The sequence below is a fragment of the Alosa pseudoharengus genome, unplaced genomic scaffold (genome assembly GCF_046254945.1).
Source record: "Alosa pseudoharengus isolate Yale_2024_CS ecotype anadromous, Long Island Sound unplaced genomic scaffold, YU_APseudo_1.1 YU_APseudo_1.1_scf_11, whole genome shotgun sequence".
NCBI lineage: Eukaryota > Metazoa > Chordata > Actinopteri > Clupeiformes > Clupeidae > Alosa > Alosa pseudoharengus.
The window spans coordinates 28,933,180-28,958,179 of NW_027468576.1; the positions used below are offsets into that span (position 1 = coordinate 28,933,180).

At 49.1% G+C, this 25,000-nt stretch overlaps 1 protein-coding gene across 1 annotated transcript in view; it reads left to right on the plus strand.

Moving 5' to 3' along the window:
- insrb (insulin receptor b) overlaps window positions 1-25,000 on the plus strand; it is an 89,736-nt gene that overhangs the window by 49,874 nt on the left and 14,862 nt on the right. The window contains exons 3-10 of the mRNA XM_076278738.1: window positions 7,488-7,830; window positions 14,681-14,820; window positions 15,936-16,080; window positions 16,283-16,491; window positions 18,308-18,434; window positions 18,833-19,074; window positions 21,069-21,236; window positions 22,257-22,455. Of these exons, the coding sequence (XP_076134853.1) occupies window positions 7,488-7,830; window positions 14,681-14,820; window positions 15,936-16,080; window positions 16,283-16,491; window positions 18,308-18,434; window positions 18,833-19,074; window positions 21,069-21,236; window positions 22,257-22,455 (1,573 nt within the window). The remainder of the gene's footprint in view (window positions 1-7,487; window positions 7,831-14,680; window positions 14,821-15,935; window positions 16,081-16,282; window positions 16,492-18,307; window positions 18,435-18,832; window positions 19,075-21,068; window positions 21,237-22,256; window positions 22,456-25,000) is intronic.

Below are 25,000 nucleotides of genomic sequence, written 5' to 3' on the forward strand. Positions count from 1 at the left end.
TAAGCAGAAGCACGCGGCCCTGGTTGGATTTGCTTGGAGAAGATTGTTCCATAGGGAGCCTTGTGGGCTGGGAAGGGATGGGTGTGGGGGTGGGTGTGTGGGGGGTGGGGGTGTATAAGTGGTTGTGGAAGTGGGAGGACTCACTGGAGTTGTGAAAATGCTTTGGCTCTCAAAGACCACAATCCCTCCTTTTCCAGAAGAGAGACGAGGAGAGAGAAGAGGAGCCTGAGCAGGGGAACATGTGACACTCTACAGTGTTGTCCCTGCTCAAATCATACACACGCACACCCGCTAAAAACTCTCAGTGCCAACTGCAGTTAACCAGTACTCAGTTGTGGGCTCAAGTCCAGCTTTTTAAGACATTTTTTTGTTATGCCTTCTTATGTTTAGTATACTAGTAGTAGTGTGGGGAATGAGTGAGTAAAAATGGAGTTTATCCACAGAGCATGGCGGGATGTGACTGAGAGCAGCCGCGTGTGTCGGTGGTGGCGGAGATGGTGCCACGGCCCCCTGACTCCAATCCCAGCCCTGCTCACTGCCCTCCTGCCCTGCTCACTGCCCTCCTAATCTCCCACAGTGCCTGGGCTCCAGTGGGGCTCTCTGTGTGGGGCTGTGTGTGTGTGTGGTGCCGTGTGTGAGGCTGTGTGTGGGGATCTGTGTGGTACTGTGTGTGTTTGTGTGGTGCTGTGTGTGGAGCTGTGTGTGGTACTGTGTGTGTGTGTGTGTGGAGCTGTGTGTGTGTGTGGGGCTGTATGTGGGGCTGTGTGTGTGTGTGGTGCTGTGTGTGTGTGTGTAATGCTCTGTGTGTGTGTGTGTGTGGTGCTGTGTGTGTGTGTGTGTGTGTGTGGTGCTGTGTGTGTGTGTGTGTGGTGCTGTGTGTGGTGCTGTGTGTGGTGCTGTGTGTGGAGCTGTGTGTGTGTGGGGCTGTATGTGGTGCTGTGTGTGTGTGTGTGGGGCTCTGTGTGGTACTGTGTGTGTGTGTGTGGTGCTGTGTGTGGAGCTGTGTGTGTGTGGGGCTCTATGTGGGGCTGTGTGTGTGTGTGGTGCTGTGTGTGTGTGTAATGCTGTGTGTGTGTGTGTGTGTGGTGCTGTGTGTGTGTGTGTGTGTGTGTGTGTGGTGCTGTGTGTGGTGCTGTGTGTGTGTGGGGTTGTATGTGGTGCTGTGTGTGTGTGTGGTGCTGTATGTGGTGCTGTGTGTGTGTGTGGTGCTGTGTGTGTGTGTGGTGCTGTGTGTGGAGCTGTGTGTGTGGGGGGCTGTATGTGGTGCTGTGTGTGTGTGTGTGGTGCTGTGTATGTGGGGTTGTGAGGAGGACTGTGGCGGCCTGCTTGCTGGGAATTCAGAGGGTGAGCCACCTCCAGCGGACCTGTCTGAGCAGGCCCAAGAGTCAGCCGGTGGGAGGGCCATCCCGGCAGCGAAGCCACGGGCCACTAACCCCCCACCCACCCCCCACAAATACACACACACACTCTACAAACACACACACACACACACACACACACACACACACACACACACACACACACACACACACACACACAATAATAAGCAAATGTACACATATCCAGGAAAGTCACAGTCTCCAGTAGAGACATTCACATTTAGAAGAAATAATAGACAAACTGCTTTGCTTTCAAACTATTCAAAAAGCAACTACAAAAGTAAACACACCTACTTCTACAAAAAAAGTGGTTTAAGTTTTAAATAAAACCACACACAAAGCTGACACACACACAAACACCCAAACACACGCCCACACATACGCGCACACACACACACGCACACACACACACACACACACACACCAAAACACAGCCAAGCGATCCTGAGGACAGAGTTGATGGAGTGCATTCCCACAGGATTTGCCTTTCACCCTAAGTGGAGCTTTCTGTGCGTGTGTGTGCGTGTGTGTGTGTGTGTAAGAGTGTGTGAGAGAGAGAGACAGTGTGAGAGTGTGAGTGGTCGCGGGCGTAGCATTTCCCTTGCCGCTCTTGCCAGGGCCCTTTCCCATTCAAGCAGAGGGCTTTTAAGGGCTGACCTTCGAGGAATCTAGGCTACTAAAAAGCACAGTCCCCCCTCTACTCTCTCCCCTCAGCTCTCCATGGCTGGCACGGATCCACCCCACTTCACTGTCGTTAACACGGCTGTTATTGATTGCAGGCCTCCTATGGCCTTTATGTCACGCTAACATGCGCCATATAGTTTTCATCTGCTCCTGCAGCTGTTCACAGATCAGTTTGGCGCTCCTTAGACAGGGTGTTGCATTTTGACCATGTGTTTCGTGCCGCTTGCCCTTTGGCCCCCGACCGTGCACGGTCTCGAGACGGGCCGGTCCTGTGGTGACAGGACAGGTATGACATTCCTTCTTGGGTTTTGCCCATCATGTTCCCTCCTTCCTTGTTCCTCTAACCTTGCGCAATCTCGTCCTCTTATCTGTGTCAGTATGGTCACAGTGTGATGGCCGGCTGGGAGTGCTGCTGCTGCTGCTGCTGCTGATGTTGTTGTTGTTGCCGCCAGGGCTGGGCAGAGGCGGCTGGCACTTGGTGTGCAAGGCAGGCAGGCAGGCAGGCTGGTGTTATTGCTTTGTTTTTGACTTGCTTATCACAGCCGCTCGGGGATCTCTCTGTCTCTCTCTCTCTCTCTCTCTCTCTCTCTCTTTCTCTCTCTCTCTCTTTTAGTTGTCTCTCTCACTTCCTGTTTTTTCTTTTTTTCATTCACACTCAATTGGCTTCTGTTTTCTCCCCCTTTTTTCCTCTAATCTGCCCTCCCTGACACACACACACACACACACACACACACACACACACACACTCACACACACACACACACACACACACACACACACACACACACACACACACTCACACACACACACTCACACACACACACTCACACTCACACACACACACACACACACACACACACACACACACACACACACACACACACACACACACACACACACACACACACACACACACACACACACACACACACACTCACACACACTCAAATGCAAAACAAAACAAATGCACCCAAACATACACAACCTCCATGCAACAAGCGCTGGCTTCTGATCAAACAGCCTGCCCTCATGGTGATCTCTTTTTTTTTCTCTTCTTCTTCATCTTCTTCCTCCTCTTCTGTTTCTTCTCCTCTGTGAGCGATGCAACCTGGTTTCCCCTCCACACAGCCCCTCCCTCCCGCTGTTTACAGCCTTGTTTTGTTTACGCTGTCTCAGGCCCCGCCCCTTTCCAGGGCTCGGCTTCTTAAGGCTGATCACTAGACACATTTATAGCAAATCTTTTGAAGCTTAGGGCTTCCCAAGCGAAGCCCAATATAGGCTAGAGGGAATTGGATCCAAAAGCACCTTTGTGTGTGTGTGTGTGTGTGTGTGTGTGTGTGTGTGTGTGTGTAAGTGTGTGTTTTGCCACGCATTACTGACCGTGTTTTTTTTCTGTGCAAAGGTAGGGAGCAAGCAGAGGGAGAGGGGAAAAAATTTGCCTCCAGGCAGAAATGTGTTTGTTATTGTTCGCCCGGCTTTGCCCTCAGTCAACACTACCAATTAAAGGGGCGGTTTTTACACGCACGAGCCGGAAGTGTCCTCTCTCTTCTTCTCTTCTCCCTCTCTTTCTTCTCTTCTGCTCTCCCTCTCTCTCTCTCTCTCTCCTGTTCATGATGTTCATGATGTCCTCCTCTCCTCGGAGCTGTGTACTGTCCGAGGCGGAACGGCGTGGTGCTTCTGTGGAAGAGGCTTTCGGTGGGGTGGGGTGTGGGATGGATGAAAAAAATAAAACGTGGGCTGAGCACTCCTACACGATCAAACAGAGCCACGCACTGCTTCCCTTAAATGCTCCAGGATAAGGCTTCCAGGATGTGCTGGTATATATTTGTGTGCGTGGGAGAGTATGTGTGCGTATGTGTGTGTGTGTGTGTGTATATTGGGACATGTTGGGTCATTGGCTTTGCATACATGTGTGCTTGTTTGCAAATGTGTGTGTGTGTGTGTGTGTGTGTGCGCGTGTGTGCGCGTGCGCGTGTGTGAGAGCAGTGGAGTGTCCTCAAGCTCATCAGCAGCGTGAAAGGAAAACAATGGGGCATGAATGAAAGTGGGAGGGGCCTTTATGGCCATTGGAGATATATATTGGCTGCTATCGGAAGGTGGGGGTGGGGTGTGTAGTCAGTGTAGCTTCAGTGTGTGTGTTTGCATGCGTGTTGGGTAGAGTTGTGTGTGTGTATGTGTGTGTGTGGGTGTGTGTGTGTGTGTGTGTGGTGCACAGCGGCAGCCATGGTGCAGTTGCTGCAGAGGGGTGCGAGGACGTTGTGTATTCCTGCGGCGTGTCCCTGCTGCCACTGTCTGCTCGCCGTCTGCCTGGCGCTGCGAGGGTTAACGCTGGGCGGCTCTCCGCCTGGGAGGGAGGAGGGCCCTGATTGGCTGAGCTCCACGGTCAGCGAACGCATTGGTTAAGGGTGAGGGCGGATCTGGACACCGCTGTAGTCTGGACCGGATAACACAGGGATTGGGAGTGGACGTGTGGTGCGTGTGAGTGTGTGCGCGAGCGAGTGTGTGTGTGTGTGAGACAGAGTGAGGAGAGTGTGTGTTCGAGTGTGTGTGCGCACGGTCAACGAGTGCGCACAGTCCTGCATGGAGACGGAGAGAGGGAGGGAAGGAGAGAGAGAGAGAGAAAGCGAAAGAGGGAACAAGAAGGAGAAGGAGGGAGAGGTATAGGGAAGAAGCAGCAACCCTGCATCATCTGTGTGTGTGTGTGTGCTCAGGGGAGCGATACGCAACTGTCTGAGACACTCTCCACTCTCCCTCTCGAAGGTGGACGTCTCACACAGTTTTTTTCCCCCCTCTCCCAGGTGCCATTTTTATTTTGGGTTTCTGACGTTTCGTTGATTGTTTGGTTGATTTTTGCTTTGTTGTCTGTCCTGAGGCTCACCTTGTCCTCCCCTCCTCCCCCGTCTACCTCAGCAGCCCCCTCCCCCACCCCCACCCCCTTCGCCTCAGCCGCCTCCATATGTCCCCTCTAATTTCAGACAGGCAGCGTGATGGGCAGCCCCCCTTCAGTGAAAGGGAGAGAGGGCTCCATGTTGTTTTGCTCCTGCAGGGTCAGTCCAGCATCACATGATGGAGGGGTTTTATGACACTAATGAAGCCCAACAGATTTGTCACTGAACTGTGAGAGGTCCCCTCCTCTCTTTCTCTCTTTCCCCTCTCTCTCTCTCTCTCTCTCTCTCTCTCTCTCTCTCTCTCTCTATCTCTTGTTTCTCTTTCCGTCTTTTCTCTTTTTCTGTCCAGAGATGTCCAAGTCCATGACATCCATGGCTGTAAATAAAGACTTGCGTTGTGTTTCACACAACACAGAGAAATTGGACCGTCTCTCTGGCAGCAGGTACTTGCCGCCATAAAATGATGGGCGGCTCGGGCCGGTGGAGAGGTTGTTTTTGTGGTTGTCTTGTGCACAGCTCACATCCATGCAGCTGCTCTCGCTTTTGAAAACCTCCACATGGCCTCCTCGCTGGTGCTCAGCTCCTCAACACGATTAGAGGAGAAAGGAGAGGGCTGAAATGGGGGGGCAACGCTGGGCTTGTCTGTCTGAATGACAGGCGGCAGTGATGCTGAGGCCAAGATTAGGGGTGGTCTACTGTTTACTGTCCACATGGACCATCTGCGCGTGCGTGCGCGTGTGTGTGTGTGTGTGCGTGTGTGTGTGTGTGTGTGTGTGTGTGTGTGTGTGTGTGTGTGTGTGTGTGTGTGTGTGTGTGTGTGTGTGTGTGTGTGTGTGGGTGTGGGTGTGTGTGTGTGTGTGTGTGTGTGCTTGTGTGTGTGTGTGTGCTTGTGTGTGTGTATGTACTGCTTTGGGTTTTCACTCCGATATCTTGGCTGTTGCCATTGCATCCTGTGATGATAACTTCATTGCCAGAGTGTTTTGTAATGTGGAAAATCACTGGAGTTGCCCCTTCATCATAGCCCGGCAATTACTTACATGTTTGAGATCGCCTTCTTGTTTTTGCAATCATGTGTACATACTGATCAGTCACAGTTGTATATTTAGGACACATGAGTTTAGTCCCCCTGCGCTCCCTGTAATGAGGGCCGGAGACCTGTGGGGGGCAGAGGCCCAGCCTACCGAGTATTAGGAATGTGGGTCTCTCAGACCGATGACGCAGGGATTGTTCTCGTGTGTGAAAACGATTATGCTCAGGAATTATGCTCATAAAACGATTATGCTCACAAATGCCCAGTATCACGACTGATGGTATGATGTAATAATGATTTGGCACAGGTCATGGGATACACTGGCCTGCTCCACCACATTCGGTTGCATGGAAGTCCTTTGCCGTGTTAATACGTAGTGGTTGCATACACACGTTTAGTTATATTTGTGCGTCATGTAACACCCACTAGGTCATATTCATGTTTTGTGATAAACACATTCAGTTCTGCTTCGCTACTCACATTTAGCCATATTTATGTCATGGTATACACATTGCACCTTATTTAAATGTGTGTCATAGTTGTGTGTTGTGGTACACAGATTCTGTCATGTTTGGGTGTGTCAACTGTCAAGAGATAGACATATTCAGGCATTTGTATGTGGATGTTAAACACATCTTTTCAATTTTCATATTGGAGTCCTGAGCTTTTTGCTTTCAAACTCACTGTTATTCCACTGGACTGGTCATCAGAGGTTAAGGCCTCCTGCCTCTCTGGGCAGCGTCTCTGTGCCCGTGCCATCCCGGCCCGGACGTTTCCTCTGGCCCGACCCCTCCCTCCTATTATGTTTTGTGAGGCGTTAAGGGTGGAGGATCATTAAAAAGCCCAAATGGCGACCCAGGGGCCAGCCCTGGCCTGCGAGTCTCACCCTCGCCGGGCACTTTTCGGTTTTTGGAGAAGCGCCACAGGCAGAGAGGGAAGAGGAAAGAGGTTTAAAAAAAAAAAAAAAAAAAAAAAAAAAAAGCCTCCCCAAAACAAAGCAAAGTGTGGCGTGGTGTTTAGCTTGGCTAGCAAGCGTTCAGCAACACCGGCCCGAACCTCTCCGGAGCCTCTCCGTTACTCCGACAAAGCCCCCCCCCACACACACACACCCTTGTTCCCCCCTCTCAGCTTCTGCTTGTGTTTTCCCTGCCTTCTCCTCAGCTCTCGGCTGGATCTCGTAGCTACATGAGTCACATCTGTTAGGGACTCCCAGAAGTCATTGCTCATGATTATCCACAAACACAGATCCCATGACCCAAGCGGTGGGCTTGAACCTCTATTTTTGAATAGAATGTTGTTTAAAAGGTGGATCTGTGTGCTACACAGTAATGGACCTCTCAACTTTGGGGACAGCTAGACGATATGAAAAAGCATATTAGCATACATTTGAGATGAAATGTACTCATTTGTTGTCATGACCTCTCATTCTTTCCTAACCATGATATGGTTACCACGGCATACCATAACTCAATATCTGTATGTATTTTTCTCTCTTGTCTATTACAGTGTGCCCAGCGGTCTGCAAGAACCACGCCTGCACGCTCAACGGCGATTGCTGCCACGAGCAGTGTCTGGGCGGCTGCTCCGAGTCTGGCAACGCCAGCGCCTGCGTGGCCTGCCGCCACCTGATGCACGAGGGCACCTGCGTGGATCGCTGCCCGCAGGGCTACTACACCTTCAAAGACTGGCGCTGCGTCTCCTTCAAGTACTGCCAGGAGCTGCACAACGCGTGCCGGCAGCGCAAGGAGAAGGAGAAGGAGAAGGAGCACGACTGCCACGAGTACGTCATCCACAACGGCGCCTGCGTCCCCGAGTGCCCGTCCGGGTACACCACCATGAACTCCGCCGCGTAAGTGTGCTTTGGAAAAACACACACACACACACACACAGACACACACACACAAGCACACACAAGCACGCACACACACACACAAACAAGCACACACACACACACACAAACAAGCACACACGCACACACACACACACACACACACACACACACCAGCAACAGACATCAAACACGCTGACCACATTTCCTCAAGGCTGGGAAGCATGTTGCAAAAACATGTGTTCCTTGATGTTGGAACACATACACCACAAACATGGCACAAACACTTTTGATGACATGGTCATCAGAACAGTCAGAGACTGTGCATTGCAATGGAACCCTTTTTAAATCTTAAACTCTGATGTTTAAAATGTCACACAAGTTCAGGCTCACTTGCTTACAAGGACAGAGTGGCCACCAGGAAACATTGGTCATCAGGTGCCCACTGCACTTTGAACATGCCCTGTATATCATATTCAGTTTAGGAGACCAGATCAATTTATTTTATATTTAGTGAACAAATTTCAACCTTCAAAATTTCATGATAGCCTGAACTCATCTTTGACCTCCAACTCAAGCTCTCTCCCAAAACAAAAATAATGATAGCCTTAACATGGCAAAACTTGGACTGCACCAAAACATCAGTTGTGCCTCGTCTGTTTCTGACGTCCGTCCAAATGCAAGCGTCAAAACATTGTTGCAGGCCGGTGGCGTTAATGAGGCAGAAACACGCGCCGCCGCCGACGACGTCCCACACTAGCGTCTGCTGGCAGTAAACAGTGACCCTGAGTAACATGACCCCGCCCCGCCTGTGTGAGAAGGATACTAGAGTTGAGCTGGACCGTTGGCCGGACGTGCCCCTCCGGCTGGCCTCACTGGACACACCACATTCCTGTACGTGTGGCACGGCACAGTGCCCGCCCTAGACGCCTGAGTGCATCTCCGTTAGCCGTAACAGTGACCCTCTTGTTTTGCGCGTCGAGGTCAAGGGGGGTCGTGCGCATACCAAGGGAAGAGGCCCTGGAAGGCCACGTGCAGTTTGCCCCCAATCACAATGTGGAGGTTACATCATTATCATAAGTGCCTACATTAGGAGTTCATAGTTGCTTATCCTCTTGTGTAGTGATGACTTTAGTTTCATACTCTGTGCTATCCACAACACAGAGAATAATGGTCTCGTATGAAAATGGGCCTTTTACACAGCAGCAGGCTTTGTTACCTTCTGAAACCACAATCGCTCAACAATTTCAGCCCACCCCACCCTAACTACCCAGTAGAATGAGGTTAAATGACTGCCAACGCTTCAGATAAGAAACCCTATCGGGTTCTAAGGTGAAGGATCTAAGGGCGAGACTATAGTCACTTGTGGATGAGTACGCGGATCAGGACAGACAGTTGCCACCACATAGTCGTTGCTATTTAGTTGTTTGAAGTCTGCTTATTTTGTTATATGTTGAAGTTACCTTTTCTATGCACTCATGTACAGTATGTCTAAGACTGCATGGTCACAAAAATCTGGACCCTCCAGACCCTCGCGCGCTCGCGGACGCACAAAGTATAACTTCTGTTTAACAGCACAGGGTTTTGGGATGGGCTCCAGCTCCACATCACCCAGACTCATCAGGACTAAGGCCCAGCAGCGGTGCTGCCCACGGCAGCCATGACTGCATCATCACTGCTCCTCCAGAGGGCAGCCGTGGCCTACTGGTTAGCGCTTCGGACTTGTGACCGGAGGGTTGCCGGTTCGAACCCCGACCAGTAGGCACGGCTGAAGTGCCCTTGAGCAAGGCACCTAACCCCTCACTGCTCCCCGAGCGCCGCTGCTGTTGCAGGAAGCTCACTGCGCCGGGATTAGTGTGTGCTTCACCTTACTGTGTGCTCACTGTGTGCTGAGTGTGTTTCACTAATTCACAGATTGGGATAAATGCAGAGACCAAATTTCCCTCACGGGATCAAAAGAGTATATATACTTATACTTAAACTTCCAGAGAATATATACTTACTTATTACACGGCTCTTCAGAGTGCTGCAGAAAGTTCCATTCACATGAATGGGCCTTCCCAACGTTCGGGCCTATGTTAAATCTACATAAATCACCGGCAAAGCATTTAATCACCGCTGTCAATGGCAACGGGTTTTGTGCTTCTGATTAATGTCTTTCATATCACTACGCAAGGACTGGAACTTCATTCAAACGTGAAAGCAGACGGTTGATCAGCTGTGTTCTAAAGAATGTTTGATTCAAGTTCAGCAGCGTGTGTTGTTGCGAACTATTTGTTTCTCGGCAAATGCCACGATGAACGGTAACAAATAGGCTAGGTTATGTAGGCTAAAGTCATATCGTGGGGAGTTTATTATTTCGTTTTGGCAAGTAGCCGTATAATAAGCGGGATAATGTATAGAACGCCGGTCATTACTGTGAAAATAAGTCCCTTCAGGGCGGAACAAGTCCGGTTCGCCCTGTCGGGACTTATTTTCCCAGTAATGACCGGCGTTCTATACATTATCCCTTACATACTGCTGCACATGAGTACAGAGCGGAGCGGACGCTGCCAATCCTGCGCAGCAGACGGACTGGTGGCATGAGCCGTAGCCCTCGGCCCTTCTCTGGCCTGCCCTGCCCTGCTCCACACAGCCAGCACTCAGGACGAGCAGAGCGTGTTCGTGCTTGTGGCCCCTTGTGGGGCTGTTCCTATAGCGAGCCACGAAGCCGAACTCACACCACCATTAGTCCATCAGACATACACACACACACACACACACACACACACACACACACACACACACACACACACAGACACACACACAGACATACAGAGCCTGACCCTTCAAGACGGTTGTCCCTGTTGCGTCATTAGCGTACGGGACATTGTTGATGTTCGTCTGTGTGGGGCTCAAGCTTTAAAGCCAGTGTTTTCGCTTGAAACGTTGTGTCCCCAACAGTTCGGGCAAAGTCTTCCTTTTGGCCCGTCAACGGTCTTTCCGCCCCGGGCCGCCTCAGCCCCGGCCAAAACAGCAGATTACCGTGACTGATGTTGGCCAGTAAGAACTTGATAAGTTGGACGGCGGAGTAATCCAGCCGAGTGATGTTGTAATTTGGCAGCCCCTGTGCCCAAACGAAAGCAGGCTCGGGTGACTCAGAGGGGAGACGGGAGAGGTGAATTCCTCAGGAAAACCAGACAGCGTTTGCATTGCGTGACATGAGTGCTGCATGCGTGGAGTGAGGCGTGTGTGTGTGTGTGTGTGTGTGTGTGTGCGTGTGTGAATGCGTTCGTGTGTGTGCGTGTGCGTGTGTGTGCATGTGATGTTGGTGTTTGAGTGGCTGTGCACGCAATTGTCCAGAAACCATTTTCCCCCCCTGTTTTGTTGTGCGCACGCTGGCCGTCACTCGGAGCTTCATGTGTGGGTATTATTAACGCGCTCATAAACAGAAGATTAGCACAGCAAACGGGAGTCCTTGTCGCTCAGGGCCAGTCCCACGGGAACAATAGCAGCCTTTGTCTGCCCCCAATGTGGGGTCTGCGCTCCTTTTAAAAAGGTGGCTGTCGGGAGTGGGGTTTTTTTTTTCGGCTTTTGTCTTGGGCTTTTGTTAAGGGGGGGTTTTTTGGAGTCCAATTGGATTTCTGCAAATCGTTTTCTCTTTTTTTTTCCACCAAAATTCTCAGAATTTTGACGTAATTTGCTTATTTTTCTCCGAGAGTCACCTCTGACTGGCCTAGAGAAAGCAGTCATGTGGCCTGGTCCATCATACACACACACACACACACACACACACACAGACAAAGAGACCCCCCACACACACACACACACACTCACACTCACACACACACCCACGCAGTGCCCCACCCCCAAACATCATACTTAAACACACACACACACACACACACACACACACACACACACACACACACAGAAACGCACTCAGTCTTCCCCTCATTTGTTTTCCACATGAGCAGTCGTCGGCCAGGAAAATCAGTCGTGTTTCATAACATGCAGGAGATGGAGTAGGGTAGAGGGGTTAAAAACCAGCAGATCCCACATGGATGAGGCACACATACACGCACACACACATATACACACATACATACACACCCACACACACACACATACACACACACACACACACACACACATATACACACATACACACACACACCCACACACACACACACACACACACATATACATACATACTGTACACGCACACAAACACGCACACACACACCACATGCAAGCACGCTCGGGCAAACACACATGCAGACAAGCACAGCAAACATCTGGCCCAGAACACAGACAAACAGGGGCCCGTCTAGCTTATAGTTTAAACAGATACATGCAGCCAAGGATACCAAGACTGGAAAGAGAATTAAAGAGCGGGATTATGTTTTTTCCTCTCCAATCCCCCCTCTCTCTTCCTCACCCTCCCTCTGTCTGTCTCTCTCTCTCTCTGTTTTTCTCTCAAGCTCACAATCTTGTGAATGAGCAGGAAGGTCCCTCTCCCTTGGGTCTGTATGTCAAGTCAAGTCAAGTTTATTTATATAGCGCATTTCATACACAGAGGTCATTCAATGTGCTTTACATAAACAAAAACAAAAACAATAATAACAAATAAAAGCATAGAAGGGCAATATAGTCAAAGAATAGTTAAAAGGTAGTTCTGCAACCTTTTTGTTTTCCATATTATTTTTGTTGTTGTTGTCGCTGAATGAATTCCTGGAAGGTGTAGCCACATCCTGCCCCAGTTCTAGGATGCAGGGCAGAGAGGAGCACTTCCTCATGTGTTTCCCTGTGGACGTAGCTCCTCTCTGCTCCACCCTACACCTGCCCTCTTCCTCCTTCCCTGCCTCCATCTCTCCTTAGCTCTCCTACAGTGAGATGTACTGTTTTTTTTATTGCAACAACAATAAAAATAAAAAAAACCCAGTACAATTGCAAATGAAGACAGTGTGCGGGAGCTTCCTACTTTCTTTGACTTTGGTGACCTTGTTGTCCTTCTCTGGGACACACCCGTCCCAAGGAGGTGTGCAAAAGTCACCTACAGTGAGATGTACTGTTTTTTTTATTGCAACAACAATAACCCTGTGACCCTGTGGTCCTTCTCCGGGACACACCCGTCCCAAGGAGGTGTGCAAAAGTCTCCTACAGTGAGATGTACTGTTTTTTTTATTGCAACAACAATAACCCTGTGACCCTGTGGTCCTTCTCCGGGACACACCCGTCCCAAGAAGTCTCCTACAGTGAGTCACCAGAGCGTGGCTGCTGTTGCTCCTTAACCGCACACTGCCGCCCTCGGTGTTGACGCCTCAGCCGTCGCGCATCCTTGGAGGAGTGCGCTCCAACAGCGGCGGTGGGACCTGCAAGCCGTTGTTTTTTGCGTCGCTCCGCGCTTACCCGGTTCCGGTGTTTGAAATTCATTTATAGTTGGAAGATGGAAGGAGAGAGAAAGTGTGAGAGGGAGAGGAGGAAAAAAATCAATCAGTTGCCTTGTGTGAGCTGAGCTGAGTTTTATGCGATACCGTGGAGGTTGCGTAACGCCGCTGTCTTGCTGCTTAATTCGCCTAAGAGGCGGCTTTTGTTTAATGAGTTATCAAATTAATTGAGAGAATTATACAAATCCCTCAAACTGCGGTTAGTCACTCGTTACGCTGATGTTCTCCCACAGTCTGATGTGCGGTGCTTAAGTCTGTCTCACCGGAGAACCGCCTGGAACAGAGGAGCTGGATGAATCTGTGTTTGACAAAAACATTGCTCTCGGCTGACACATTGTGTTTTGTGTGTAAATTATGGCCGTGTTAATCATCATTTCTGTTAACTTTGATGACTATGAAGAATATTAAAAGTTAACATTCACGTGACTCAAATAACAATGCTTTATCGTTGGATAGATTTTTTAATTAGTGTTTTTGGCTGTAGCTATCCCAGCTGAGCTCAGTGGATGTTTAATATGTAAGAGCTTGTGGGGATGAACACCCGCCTCTCTGGGTTGCCCTAACATCAGATCTGGATTAGAGAGCAGTGTGTCAAATGGATGTCGACACATTTCTCTCTTTCTTTTTCTTTCGTTTGTTCCCCCCCCCCCCCCCCCCCCCGTGAGGCACTGGAGGTTGAGCATTTCAAGCCCTTTTCAAGAATTTCACTGGCTCCTCCAGTAGCATTCCATCTACTGAAGACGTGCCTGACTTGGCCTACTCACCATTCCACACTTCTGAGAAAGACCGGCATAATCCGGCAAATATTTCTGGCATTTTGTTTTCATCATGTCGGAGAAAAGTATAAAAAAAAACACACACAAGAAAAATGTTAATGATTGCCCTTCACAAACCTAGTTTTGCGCCGCACTCGTAATCTGGCTTTGACGAGTGCTACCTGGGTGCCCAGCCTACAGGCTTGTCATGGGGGAAGAATGCCTCATGCGAACTCTTAGACTGAAATGAAAGACGTCGGCCATCTTCACACACCTGATCCCGTCCCCTTCGTGTGAAGTGAAGGCGAGGTCTTGGTGATCTCAGGTGTGTCTTACAGAGTGTAACGGCTTCCCAGAACGGATTGTTATTATGGGTGCAGTTGAGACCTAATGCTTGTCCTTGACTCAGTAGCACTGAGTCATGCTGGACGAGCCTTCTCTCTGGCTTTGATATCCTGCAACCCTTTGTACAGAGAAACAGACGCGTCTAGAAGATTCTTGAAATAGGCTCTTAAAATGCATTCAAGATTTTTATTTTGCAGTGGAGTCTCTGTGTGGGATTGTAGGTATATTATATATCAGTGCGTTCCTCTAATGCATTGTGTGTGTGTGTGTGCATTCCTGTAAAGTATTCTCATTCTGATGAGCTCCACTAAGCTGTTCTGTTTTAACCTTTGACCTTTGTAGGCTGACCTGTACGCCCTGTTCCGGACTGTGCCCCAAGCTGTGTGTTGGAGACAAGATCGTGGACTCGGTCATGGCCGCTCAGGAGCTCCGCGGCTGCACCGTGCTCAACGGCAGCCTGACCATCAAGATCCGCGGTGGCAGTAAGGCCCTGTTATGTGTCCCACGCTTGCCCACACACACACACACACACACACACACACACACACACACACACACACACACACACACACACACACACACACACACACACACACACACACACACAGCTTGAGCAGACTTTCATTCATTTCATTTCACTGTCATCACCTTATATACATACAGCACACTGCTTGCTACAGTAAGCCTCTTCTACATACTTGCTGCACACTGCTCCCCCCTTCCCTACATACACAGCACATTGTCTTCAGGATCTTCTCCAACACATATCCTCTACATACTTGCAGCACACTGCCCCCACCTACCCACACACACACTACACACACACACACACACACACACACACAGTCACTGCTCCACTCCCCTCCCGCCCACACACACATCTGCACTGTCATCACTCACATACATCATACATACAGTACTCTGTTTGCAATAGTAAGTCCCTTCACCATACTTGCAGGACACTGCCCCCCCCCCCTCCCCTACATACACAGCACATTGTCTCATGAGGAAGCTTCTCCAACACACATATTGCACACTGCCCTCTCCCCACATACACAGCGCACTATCCCATCTCCCTTGTCATCCCCCCAACACACACACCAAGACCCCTGGCAGTTGGGTTAGCCCCTTGAGCCGTAGATCTGCCCAAGGTTTCTTCCTTAGTAAGGGAGTTTTTCCTTGCCCCTGTTGCTCTTGGGTGCTCCTTGTTGGTGCCCCCCCCAATCCCAATCCTCCCCCACCTTTCTTATGCAGCCCTTGCCACTTAATCTACTAAACCCCTCTTCTACTGCACTTTTTACCCCCCCCCCCCCATAAATGCACAAATAGGCTGACACCAGACATAATTTCACTGCATTTCTTACATCCAGTAACTATATGCATGTGACAGTAAACTTCCTTGTATCCTTTCATGAAATTGACTTACCCCACAAAATAAAGCTGTTGTAATTCATGCCAGACCAACATGGTTCAATCACAGGACAATGGGGACATGTTCTGATCTGTGTGTGTGTCTGTGTGTGTGTGTGTGTGTGTGTGTGTGTGTGTGTCTGTGTCTGTGTCTGTGTCTGTGTCTGTGTGTGTTGCTGTCCCTCAGCCAACATTGCAGCTGAGCTGGAGGCCAGTCTCGGTCAGCTGGAGGAGATCAATGGCTTCCTGACAGTGCGTCGTGCCTATGCCCTCATCTCGCTGTCCTTCCTCCGGAAGCTGCGCCTGATCCGTGGGGAGGCTAAAGAGTCCGGGTAAGCAGGAGACCATCTCTCAAAACAGTATCTCTTGTACCTCTTTGAGAATCACCTCTCCAGCTCCCCCTGCAGTGTTTTATTGTATCTATTAAAACCACAAAAACACAACAGAACAGACATCTTCTTTCTCTCTCTTTCTCTGTGTGTTTGTTTGTGTGTGTGTGTTGGGGGTTCTGAATACTTCTGCTCTGCTTCCCAGCTCCTTCTCCTTCTACGCCTTGGACAACCAGAACCTGCGGCAGTTGTGGGACTGGTCCAATCACAATCTGACCATTCTGCAAGGCTCCATGTTTTTCCACTACAACTCCAAGCTGTGCATAGCCGAGATCCGCAAGATGGAGGAGGTGACGGGCACCAAGTATAGCAAGAACCAGATAGCCCCGCGCACCAATGGCGACCAGGCTTCATGTGAGTACATTAGCCAACAAACCACCTCAGCTCAGTTGCAGGAGCTTAAAGTTCTCTATAATTCCACCGTGGGCCATACACTGGAAATCCAGAGTTCTCGCAAGAGCATAATGGAATTGTCTCTGCGAGACACTCTGGCAATGAGCAATGATGCACGTTACTTTTCCCCCTTGCATGCCGTGGAACCAGTCAAATCGTATCTGATATAGGCGGGCCAGAGGCGAGCTAAACTGATGACTACAGCGCTGCAACGTTGGAAACATTGATCGTAGTTTTATCCAATTGCGTCGAAGTCCGGAATCATTCCAAGTAAACATTGGTCTAGTGTTATCCAATTGCGTGCAGTGAGATGCATGCTTTGGTTCCGCCCCTCGAGTTTTGTTCGTGGGCAGACCCTTAATCTTTCTAGATCAGGGGTGTCAAACATACGGCCCGCTAGATGGTTTAATCCGGCCCAGACTTGTAGAGAATACATTTCTGACGATGTCAAAAAAAAATAAAAAATCTCTAGCCCATTCCTGTGAGGAGTTATGAATTTTCAAAAAAATAACCGAAATGCTCAATTCAGCCGCTAGGCGCAGCCAAAAAACTAAAAAAAAGTTCGGAGTTGACTGGTCCTGTGCTGACTTGTCAGGTTGGCTACATTGTCGGGAGAAAAGCAGGTGTTGCGACAAAATTCAGTGACAAAGTGCAGCCTGCAAACGGAGGACAAGATGTTTGGGCATTTTATTGTATTTTGCACCAGGAAGTGTTGTGTTGTAAAACACTAAACTTGGATCATGTTAAAGTGTGGTTGTGCAAACTGTAAATTTAATCAGGTTGCGAGGTCTGACTCACCGTCAGTTTGACTGTTTTCTTAGTGATAATGGCATTCTGTCTGGCTTACCATACCACGCTGTAGTACGGTGGTTAAGCCGAGGTGCCGTACTCAAGCGTTTCTTTGAACTACGAGAGGAAATTGGACAGTTCTTGGAGAAAAAAGGCAGACCAGTAGCAATATAAATGCCCGGAATGGGTGCAGGATCTGGCCTTTATGGTGGATAGCCTATTACACAGCACCGCCACCTAGCCTACAAAATTATTTAATCTGATGTAACCTAATCGTATCATTGATCGTATTGCTCATGCACTGCTAACTTATGTTTGTTAAATTCATTTTATTTTTCATACATTTGCACATTTACATTTATAAGGCAGGATGTTAACTTTCTTCATAGCTCCCACTTGAGTTTAGTGTGGTGAGTTGGTTCAGGTGGTCAGATGTAAAAATGTAGGCCTATCCACTCAACTATAAAAATAAACCAGTTGTTTATGAGTGAAATGCATTTTATTTCAATTTCATTGGCCTCTCTGAATAAATGTGTAATAATGTAATATATCCCTTGTGATTATGTAGGCTACAAATGTAGGCTGAAGGGTAAAGCATAGCCTACTGAAAAAAACTAAGCTGGAGATTTGGAGTTGTCAAAGAATGTTTTGCAATTATTTCACTGGTCCGGCCCACTTGAGATCAGATGGGCTGTATGTTGCCCCTGAACCAAAATGAGTTTGACACCCCTGTTCTAGATTATCAGGGTCTGGATTTTCCAGGCTACGTGGGCCAGGCCGTTTAAACAGATCGTAAAGGCCTCAGAAATGTCCGATAGCTTAAGGCAAAAGATTTTTTTTCTTGCCTGCCAGCCGCCGTCCTCTCTCTCTCTCTCTCTCTCTCTCTCTCTCTCTCTCTCTCTCTCTCTCTCTCTCTCTCTCTCTCTCTCTCTGCCCACAACGTCAGCGGCATCCCATGAGTCATCTCTCTGCTGTTCTCACCTCACAGGTCAGAACGAGGTTCTCAACTTCACCCAGGTCCGCGCCCACCACGACAAGATCATGATCAAGTGGCAGGCCTTCTGGCCCACGGACTTCAGGGACCTGCTGGGGTTCATGGTCCTATACAAGGAGGCGTAAGTCTGCCAGCTCTGCCTTGTGCTGATGGATGGGTTGCATGGCTAGTGTTCTATAGTTTCCTCAGACGAGTCCTACACTGGTGTGCACGTCAGTATTCTAACGTTAATAAATATCCAGTTGATTTGTCCTCTCGCTCTTCCCCTGCTGCCACACTCTGTGGTGTAGTTGTTATTTCTTCCCTCCGTCCTCCACCCTCTACCCCTCTGTTCCTTCCCATTTCTGTCTCAATTTGGTGCAATTGAGTCCTTGTATACACATCTGATCTGTGAAGAAATGTGTGAAATCTCCATTCCTCCATCTCACTTCTCACTCTCACCGTCTCTCTTTTATCCTCCACACCCCCACCACCACCACCACCCCCACCCCCACCCCACCCTCTCTCTCCCCTACACAGGCCATATCAGAATGTGACGGAGTTTGACGGGCAGGACGCGTGCGGCTCCAACAGTTGGGTGATCGCAGACGTCGAGCCCCCGCAGCGCTCCTCGTCCCCCGCCGAGGCCGGCCACCTCCTCTACCCGCTCAAGCCCTGGACGCAGTACGCCATCATGGTCAAGACGCAGCTGTCCGCCTCTGACGACCTGGAGGTGCGCGGTGCCAAGAGCGTCATCATCTACGTGACCACCAACGCCACCCGTGAGTTCCCCCTCCACATACATATACGTGTGTGTTTGCGTGTTCTTTTGTATGCACATATATATGTTTGTATAAATGAATGTTTTTGTGCATACATACATTTGTACATACCAGCAGTACCTATGTACGTGTATATCAGGCAAAATTCCAGAATTGAATTGAAACTGACTCTTAAATTCCAATTCAATTCTTGAATTTCACTTGCATTTCAATTGAGTTAGCAAACAGGAAGCAGAATTGCAATTCGAATTGTGCACAACCCTGGTGTATATCAAAGGATTTATGTTTAATATGGCTTCAGTTCATTTTATTTTTGTAGGTCTACTCTGGCTGCTCATGTTGTGAGGAGAGCAAGCAGGTGCTGGCATGTAGGCACATGTCCCGGTTAAGCTCAGTCGCTCAGTCGTTTAGCACCAGTCACGTCTCATAACAGCCCCCTTCTTAGAAAGCATTACTCATGTTTTGCTGACACATTTGATTTATTGCATCCGACCGATTACAAAAGAGTGCCAGGTTGCTGTGTACATGGCATGCCACCTATTCTAATGTACCCAGCGTCCCCCATGTGCGAGTCAATGTGCACAGCTTACGCCTCTGTACTGATATCGATTAGTTCGGCAAACCAGAAACAACTTAATCAAAGTCAAGACGATGCCAGAAGGCAGCAGGTTTGAAATTAGAAATGAGGTGCATACATATTCTGTGTATATCAGTCATCCCAGGCATGTAGGAGCCATTTGATAGCTCAGAGGCAGCACAGGTTATCGAATCAAACAGGAGATTATGACAATATCCTCCAGGCATGGTGGCAGGTGTTGAGATGGGATGAAGTCTCGTGAGAAGCTATCAGCTTAAGTGGTGTCCAATGCAGACTGTTGTCAGACTGACACATCTAACACCATGTCCTAACAGGATGTGATGCGGGCAAGCATTAGCGATAAAATCCTTTTAATTACATTGTTGTCAATTGGAGTGTCCTGACTGCATGAACGCGAGCAGCATGATTCATCGCAACGTTTTGAGAGAACTCTTGTTCTCGCTCGCCCTTGCTCTGCTATTTTGAATGAGAAATATAACGCAATAGAAGGGCATATTTAATGGATTCAGTGTATGTCAGACATACAAGACAGTCGCTCGCCCGGATCCTATTAGGACATGGTGCAATATAAAGCCACCTGAGAGCCCATCTCTGTCCTAAGGTGCTTTATGTAAGAAGTTCCACCTCCCCACACTCTCCCATTTGATTGTGCTGAGTACAAGTTTGTGTCCTAGCAGGTTGATCCTTGTGCCAGTCTAAGCAGAGCCACTTAAACGTCTTGCTTCCCACACACACACACACACACACACACAGTAGCAGATTTAAGAAAGTGAGGTCTAATGAAGCACTGGCAGTTGGCAGTTCAGATTCAGGTTCCTCCAGCTCTTCCTTCACCTTCAAATGAACCAGTGCTTTTCCCCAGTCATGTTGCTCTTTAAATGATTTCCCCCAGCTTTGAGAGGCTATGCCTATAAATGAGGAGTCTCTTCATCACGCATGTCTCTGAGATACAGAGGCAGGGTGCTCGAGGCAACAATTTTTTTGTCAGTCATTGTGCCGCCTTCAAAGAAGCAGCCCAGGTGGACGCATCAGTTGGGTGATAAAACTCTGTCCTGGAGAGACAGCTGCAGGTTTGGAGCCGAGATGAGCTCTCCATAGAAGCCATCCGTCACACAGGGCTGATTAATGTTGGGAAAATAATCATTCTTCCTGACGAGACACCTCTCGCTCAGAGAGAAGCACAATCGTGTCCGCGTTGTCTGGAATTTTCAGCCATCACCCCCATTTATTTCATTAAGGGACACTCTTGACCTCAGCAGTTGACCTTTGCATTTTGGGACACTTATAGAGGAACTCCAAGACCTGCCACAGACATCTTGCTTTCCTCTGTACCAGCAAATGCCCCACTATTTGTTTATTTGTTTGTGTGTTTGTTTGTTTGTTTTTTATCCTGCAGGTCCATCGGTGCCTCTGGACCCCATCTCCTCCTCCAACTCGTCGTCTCAGATCATCCTGAAGTGGAAGCCGCCCACCGAGCCCAACGGGAACATCACCCACTACCTGGTGTTCTGCCAGAAGCAGCAGGAGGATAAGGAGCTCTACAGGCTGGACTACTGTCTCAAAGGTGAGGACCACACTCCCCTCACACAGCAATGGCTACACACACACACACACACACACACACACACACACACACACACACACACACACTAGTACACCAGGCGACATGTCTTTAAGTATAAGTATATATACTCTTTTGATCCCGTGAGGGAAATTTGGTCTCTGCATTTATCCCAATCCGTGAATTAGTGAAACACACTCAGCATACAGTGAACACACCGTGAGGTGAAGCAAACACTAATCCTGACGCAGTGAGCTGCCTGCTACAGCGGCGCTCGGGGAGCAGTGAGGGGTTAGGTGCCTTGCTCAAGGGCACTTCAGCCGTTCCTACTGGTCGGGGTTCGAACCCGCCAGTTACAAGTCCGAAGTGCTAACCAGTAGGCCACGGCTGCCCCATGCCCCATTTATCCATCCATCAACCCTATTAACCCCTAACCCCAGAACGCTAGAGAAAACAGAGTGGTGACACTCCTATAAGAGACCGTGGAAAAAGATGGCAGTGCTTTTCCATGCCAGTTTCCAGGTTATGGAGACAGTTTTGGAACTGAAAACTGGCAATCCCCTGGTCAGTAGCCAATGAGTTGCTAGATTATGCCCTCAGGCATCTGGAAATACATCCCACCCTCCTGTGATACAGCCATTCAGCACAGGTTTTTTGGAACTGTTGATCACAGGGCGGCGACATCAAAGAGTGCCGCAACTCTCTTTCCAAAGCTTTACCTAACCGTAAATCAACAGCCACCTTCAAATGTGCTCTCTTTCTCTCGTTTGCTTTCTCTCTTGCTTTCTCTCTGACATTCCCTTCTTCTTTTTTCATTCTCTCACCCTTTCAATTGAGCTCTCTTGATTTCTCCCTTTTTTGTCTTCCCTCTCACTTTCTCTATCTTTCTTTCTTTCTTTCTTTCTTTCTTTCTTTCTTTCCTTCTTTCCTTCTTTCTTTCCTTCTTGCTCTCTGCTTCTCTCATTCCCTCTGTCTCTGTCCATCTCCTAACGCTCCTCTCCCTCTCGCGCTCCCCTCTGCCAGGCATGAAGGTGCCGTCGCGCAAGGCGGCGCAGAACGAAAACGGCGACAAGCCGCAGGCGAACCAGACGGAGGAGCAGGGCCAGCCGGGCCACTGCTGCGCCTGCCCCAAGACGGACGCGCAGCTCAAGAAGGAGGCCGAGGAGTCCGAGTACCGCAAGACCTTCGAAAACTACCTCCACAACGTGGTGTTCGAGATCAGGTACGGCAGGCAGCCGGACACCAGTGAGGCTCTAGGCAGGCCTCAGCTGTGGTACTCCCTCATAGCTACTTGGGTGGATTGGTCAGCTATTGGTCAGCAGGTGCATGAGATGTGAGGGTGCTGGTGATGCTCCTCTTTTGTCTCTTTTGTCTCTGTTTATCAAGTTTAAGGTGTGTGTGTGTGTGTGTGTACGGGAGGCCTGGCAAGCTTTAGAGTACTATGGAGACTGACGTCCTGTGGGTCATTAAGGGCACTTTTTTGGATGTGTGGTGCCCTAACCCATGTAAAGACACAGTGAAATAACATGTTGCACTATAGAAACATGATATAATTTGGAACACGTATTGTTCTAACTATAAAAAATGGCATATTGCATGATATTTCCAAAACCGCAAGATACACGCTTCACGATGACGGCAAAAAGACATTCACCAAGATGTGTAGCCCGTCAGCAATCTATCTAAAATAACACCTATTTGAAGTACCAATCATGATATATTGTCAAATATTGAAGTTGTGGGAAGTACATAGCTTAAACTGTATGTTCCTTTTGTCCCCTGTGCCTGTTTCATTCGTAGCCTACTGGCCAGGAGAAAAGAATGAAACACGCACATTCGACTCATGAATGGTTTTGTTCAGAGCTGAAAAAGCAACTGTATTTGACAGAGGACAGATATAGGTTGCTAATGACAGAATATTAACTTTCAGTGTGGTACGATGTCTTTGTAAATGACATTTTATTAAAAAGTCCCGGTTCTCCCCCTATGTAATAGACGTGCAGGGTGCGAAAGCTTGACAGTCCTAGCAACAGTAACTAAGGAGGGCGGGACTTCTGGAAGGGTCAATTATTGCCTTAATTAGACTCTGTGGCTAACGAGTTCAGACAGCATTTCAAATAGATTAAATTAAAGTGTACATCAAGAACGTGGAGCCGACCTTTGAGGCCATCAGAACTCCATATGCAACAGATAACAGGATGAGGTTTCACCATCAACTCGCTGGTTAAATTGACCTCTCCAGTGTATCAGGTCCATAAAAAAGTGGAAGTGAAAAGCATTGGAAAATTCAGGTTCTGAAAAACTCTCTGTGCACTCATTTAATGACTTCATTTGTTTCCTTTTTGAAGCGCTCTCTGCTCCTTCCAGGTGTGGTAAAGCAGAACCTTTGACACACCTACAAATACACATACACACACGCGCGCCAAAACGCCAAAACAAAGTACACCTGTGGACACACCCACAGGCATCTACACACACACACACACGCTCACACAAGGATAAACAAACACAGACACACACACAACCTTGGCACTGGCGGTTGCATGGCTTAATCTTGAGTAAGAGCTGTAAGCACATCCTGAGACAATGCCCCCAGTGTCTTAGCATTTTCCAAGCACTCTATCCACTCTGATGTCAACACTGACCACCCGAGACAGTCACGCCCACAAGCAAAGCCACCATCCTGCCTTTTCCCACAAGATGAAGAGGAGACCCTTAGAAATGGCTCATAGACACCCTTAGAAATGGCTCATAGACACCCTTAGAAATGGCTCATAGACACCCTTAGAAATGGCTCATAGACACCCATAAAAGAGGCTCATAGACACCCTTAGAAATGGCTCATAGACACCCTTAGAAATGGCTCATAAACACCCATAGGAGAGGCTCATAGATACCCTTAGAAATGGCTCACAGACACCCTTAGAAATGGCTCATAGACACCCATAGGAGTGGCTCACAGACACCCATAGGAGTGGCTCACAGACACCATTGGAGAGGCTCACAGACAGACACTTGAGTCCAAGAGTCCTGAGTGTGTGCCCCCCTGTGTTTGTTCTTGCAGAAGCACGGCGGCGCCGGTGAGCCCCACGACAGACAGTGGGTAAGAGGAAGGGGGGGGCGGGGCTGCCGCCATTTGCCAAACCGAGGCTGTGGCTGTCCCTCTGTGTGCAGTGGTCTAGTGTGGGCGGGCGTAATTTGACGGGATCATTTCTTCACTCTTTCTCTCTCTCCCTCCCTCCCTCTCTCACACACTCTCTCTCTGTCTCTCTCTCACAGTCCTTCATTCCCTCCCTCTCACACACACACTCTCTCTTTCCCTACCTCTTTCTCTCTCTCTCTCTCTCTCCCCGTCTCTCTCTCTCCCCCATGCACTTTGATATGAAAGAGGATGAGCTTTTCCAGTTACTTAATTCAGGCATACTCATTTGTTTTAATGCAGCTTGTTTTTGGGCCGCCTCTGAATAAATGATTAGGGGTTTGAAATGCCATACTAACATGCCACAAGGGATAGGCCTTGCGTTCGGCGTGGACAGCCACTCTCATTGGAGGCTGAAAGAGGGATTTATGTGTTGATGGCCGTCCGGCCACCTGGGCAGGGAGGAGTTGGTCTGTCCGTACTCTTGAGTCTCCGGAGGAGTGGCCGGCCCTGACTGCAGGAGCAGCGGAGACTCAAAATAATGCTGAACATCCACATTCTCCTCCCCTCTCCCTTTTGCTCCTCTCCTCCCCTCTCTTCTCCTTCCTCTCCTTTCCTCACCTCTTCT